Source organism: Salmo salar, chromosome ssa27 (genome assembly GCF_905237065.1).
Source record: "Salmo salar chromosome ssa27, Ssal_v3.1, whole genome shotgun sequence".
Taxonomy (NCBI): Eukaryota; Metazoa; Chordata; class Actinopteri; order Salmoniformes; family Salmonidae; genus Salmo; species Salmo salar.
Genome location: NC_059468.1, coordinates 11,948,353 through 11,952,790, shown reverse-complemented (window position 1 = coordinate 11,952,790; position 4,438 = coordinate 11,948,353). Strand labels below are relative to the sequence as shown.

At 47.8% G+C, this 4,438-nt stretch overlaps 1 protein-coding gene across 1 annotated transcript; it reads right to left on the bottom strand.

Moving 5' to 3' along the window:
* Positions 1 to 2,882: 2,882 nt before the first annotated feature.
* LOC106588350 (cortexin-3) lies at positions 2,883 to 3,749 on the bottom strand. The gene has a single exon (XM_014177241.2). The coding sequence runs from the start codon at positions 3,652 to 3,654 to the stop codon at positions 3,418 to 3,420; it is 237 nt and encodes a 78-aa protein (XP_014032716.1). The 5' UTR covers positions 3,655 to 3,749; the 3' UTR covers positions 2,883 to 3,417.
* Between the last annotated feature and the right edge of the window lie 689 nt (positions 3,750 to 4,438).

Here is a 4,438-nt window from a genome sequence, read left to right as displayed (position 1 = left end):
GCAGCAGTAAGAGTGTTGCTGGAACTTAGGTCTATAACTGCACCAGTTCCAATTGTATCCGTTTTTTCAGGACCCTTGTGCTATGGTAGTAGTAGCAGTATTTCAGTGACTTGTTGCCCATGTGTAATCAGTGTCTCTCTAGCCAAGTGCTACAATGGCAACAGTGTCTCAGTGGTTAAGTGCTGCAGAACTGTCCATCTATCATTGTCCCAATAAGTGCCATAGTGGTATCAATGTCAGTGGCCTCATCTCATAGTATCAATACGTGCTGCAGGAAAGCCCACGCGGCTGTAGAAGTCCTAGGATAGTACTGCGTGTTGTTGCAGCAGTCGTGCTTCTGCTTCAGTATCTGTGTACTGTGGTGATACAGTAGTTGTTCCAGTGGGCCTGCGTCGCAGTACTGTCCCTGTATTGTCACTACTGGATTGATTTGTGGTTTGTTGCTGGGGGCTTCCATGCGGAACATTATTATGGTGATCAGTGACATCCCAAGGGAGCTAGGAAGACGAAAGGGTCTTCGGGAATTTGTGTGGCGACGATGAGACTGAAGAAGAAGAGCGGGAAAATCATTTTCTCCAGGCTGGTCGCTGTGCTGTCATTAATCATCAGAGTAATGAGACTTAGCATATCAGTGGCTAAATTTCGAATGCTCTCCCAGAAAAAGGAAAATTGCAGGCTAATCTGAGAGAGATAACGACACGCGCTCCCACCCCTTGTCACAGGGAGTAAAGTGCTGCACTCGTTCCCCTGACGTGACCAGAATAAACCCGTGTTTGTCTGAAGGCTCCTGGGGTGTGATATATCAAAAAGTGTGATGGTGATTGCAGCTCTTTCTTTGCATGTTTCTGTGGATGTATGAGCATGAGTGTTGTGAGTCTGTGTGGGTCTCTTTGTGTAGGGGAATACTTTGTGTAGTGTGTTTGTACGGGGGCCTGTATGACTCTGTGTGTGTGTGTGTGTGTGTGTGTGTGTGTGTGTGTGTGTGTGTGTGTGTGTGTGTGTGTGTGTGTGTGTGTGTGTGTGTGTGTGTGTGTGTCAAATCAAAGTTTATTTGTCACGTGCGCCGAATACAACAGGTGTAGTAGACCTTACAGTGAAATGCTTACTTACAGGCTCTAACCAATAGTGCAAAAAAAGGTATTAGGTGAACAATAGGTAAGTAAAGAAATCAAACCAACAATAAAAAGACAGTGAAAAACAGTAGCGAGGCTATATACAGTAGTGAGGCTATAAAAGTAGCGAGGCTACATACAGACACCGGTTAGTCAGGCTGATTGAGGTAGTATGTACATGTAGATATAGTTAAAGTGACTGTGCATATATGATAAACAGAGAGTAGCAGCAGCGTAAAAGAGGGGTTGGGGGGGCCCACAATGCAGATAGTCCGGGTAGCCATTTGATTACCTGTTCAGGACTGTTGAGAAGACTTTTTGTCCTAGACTTGGCATTCTGGTACCACTTGCCATGCGGTAGTAGAGAGAACAGTCTATGACTGGGGTGGCTGGGGTCTTTGACAATTTTTAGGGACTTCCTCTGACACCGCTTGGTGTGGAAGTCCTGGATGGAGGGCAGCTTAGCCCCAGTGATGTACTGGGCCGTACACACTACCCTCTGTAGTGCCTTGCGGTAAGAGGCCGAGCAATTGCCGTACCAACCAGGCAGTGATGCAACCAGTCAGGATGCTCTCGATGTTGCAGCTGTAGAACCTTTTAAGGATCTCAGGACCCATGCCAAATCTTTTTAGTTTCCTGAGGAGGAATAGGCTTTGTTGTGCCCTCGTCACGACTGTCTTGGTGTGTTTGGACTTTTCTAGTTTGTTGGGGATGTGGACACCAAGGAACTTGAAGCTCTCAACCTGCTCCATTACAGCCCCGTCGATGAGAATGGGGGCGTACTCAGTCCTCCTTGTCCTGTAGTCCACAATCATCTCCTTAGTCTTGGTTACGTTGAGGGAGAGGTTGTTATTCTGGCACCACCCGGCCAGGTCTCTGACCTCCTCCCTATGGGCTGTATCGTCGTTGTTGGTGATCAGGCCTACCACTGTTGTGTCATCTGCAAACTTAATGATGGTGTTGGAGTCGTGCCTGGCAATGCAGTCGTGGGTGAACAGGGCGTACAGGAGGGGACTGAACACGCTCCCCTGGGGGGCTCCAGTGTTGAGGATCAGCGTGGCAGATGTGTTGCTACCTACCCTTACCACCTGGGGACGGCCCGTCAGGAAGTCCAGGATCCAGTTGCAGAGGGAGGTGTTTAGTCCCAGGATCCTTAGCTTAGTGATGAGCTTTGAGGGTACTATGGAGTTGAACACTGAGCTGTAGAACGCTGAGCATTTTCACATATGTGTTCCTTTTGTCCAGGTGGGAAAGGGCAGTGTGGAGTGCAATAGAGATTGTATCATCTGTGGATCTGTTTGGACGGTATGCAAATTGGAGTGGGTCTAGGGTTTCTGGGATATGTGAGTGAGTCATGTGTGAGTCATTACCAGCCTTTCAAAGCACTTCATGGCTACGGATGTGAGTGCTACGGGTCTGTAGTCATTTAGGCAGGTTGCCTTTGTATTCTTGAGCACAGGGACTATGGTGGTCTGCTTGAAACATGCTGGTATTACAGACTCAATCAGGGACATGTTGAAAATGTCAGTGAAGATTTAGCTCGTCTGGTAGGCTCGTGTCACTGGGTAGCTCGCGGCTGTGCTTCCCTTTGTAGTCTGTAATAGTTTGCAAGCCCTGCCACATAAGACGAGCATCGGAGCCGGGGTAGTCTGATTGTGTGTGTGTGTGTGTGTGTGTGTGTGTGTGTGTGTGTGTGTGTGTGTGTGTGTGTGTGTGTGTGTGTGTGTGTGTGTGTGTGTGTGTGTGTGTGTGTGTGTGTGTCTGACTGACTGACTGACTGACTGACTGTGTGTGTGACTGACTGAATAAGTACAGTCAACCTAGGCCATTTTAGAACACAAATCTGAAAGGCCTGTGTACAAAAAGATGGACTTCTCTAATGATTAAGCTGTGCTCAGTCACTGGACCAGTTATATCGCTTGCTTCAGGAGATGACAGGCTCCCCCTGTTCCTTTAAGAGGAAAACAGATTTTCTATTTCAGTTACTGTAGACTGTCCCTCGGGCAATACACCAGCTACCCTTGTAGCCCCAGTGAAGGACCCCTCTGGCATTACAGTATATCTGAAATGTTTAAGGGCTTAGGAAACACTGTGATCCCCCTGTGGCAGAGGTGAAGAACCTCCCACTGCCGTCGTCCCTGCCTCATAGTAGAGCTCCTCAAGCAAAGGTTTTTCATCGTGCTGAATCCGGACACGTGGAAGTTCTCTTAGTTAGTTCTCTTGGATGTTTCTTTGGCAATGCAACCGCTCTGGTCACCAGCCCCTCAGGCAATGCAGTGCAGAAGCCTTGATAAGGAAGGACCCCTCAGGCAATACGGTAATCAAAGGTGTCCTTCTCCATGTAGTCAGTCCAGGTAGAGGAGGGCATGCTGCGGTAAGGGTCGAGTAAGATACGGAAGCAGCGTACGATCAGGAGACCCAGGACGAGGAAGAGAATGAGGACAAAGATGAAGGCTGCCTTCGCCTCCAATGTCAAGAAAGAAGACGAGGACAGGTCTGATTCAGAGGCAGTCAGGGTACTGCTCAGGAAATCCTCATCCATCTTCGTCACCCCCACCACCCGTCACACAAGCACTGAGGGTTAGGAATGCATCTCAGTTTGGTAGGTAGAGGGATGGTGTCGCTGCTGGCGCCTGTGGAAAACCGAAAGGAGTGTGTAAGTTGAAGATGGAAAAATACATTCTCTTTTTTCTATGTTTTCAGTTTTTGAATGATGAAATTGTCTATGCAGGGCTCCCTGGTGAAAGAGACCCTGGTCTCAATGGTGACTCCCTGCTTAAATATAGGGAAAAAATAAAAGAAGTCAACCTTTTTAAATTACTTAATGATTATCTTTAATGTCTCCAAAAAGAGTTTCAGGTAACAAACTGTGCCTTTATTTTTGTTCTTTAAAAGCACTGTTCTCACCTCCTTCAGGAGTTAACCTCCAACTGACAAGAAAATATATGAAATTCAACACGTTCTTCCTCCTTTCCTCCTCCCTGCTAGGGTTATTCCTTCCAAACGGCGCCTTCAGTTCCCCCTCGTTTCTCCTGCTCAGTATCCCCTAGCCGTTCTGTGTGAGAGGGCAGGTACAGTGGCATGGGGTTAGCACTAAGACCTCATTAGTCCACTGTGAGGACCGAGAAAAGAGGCTGCCTTTCTCTTAGGTCGAGGGTTGGACCACTGTAAAGCTGCCTGCCTTCACTTCAGCAACTACCCAGCATATTCACTATGTGTGTCTCTGAGCATGGTGTGAATTGTGAGGGGTGCAGCGTTTCGATGCAGTGTGGTGTTTGTGATAATAATAGGAAGAAAAGCAAGTAGGAAAGGGTGAGAGTGACAAC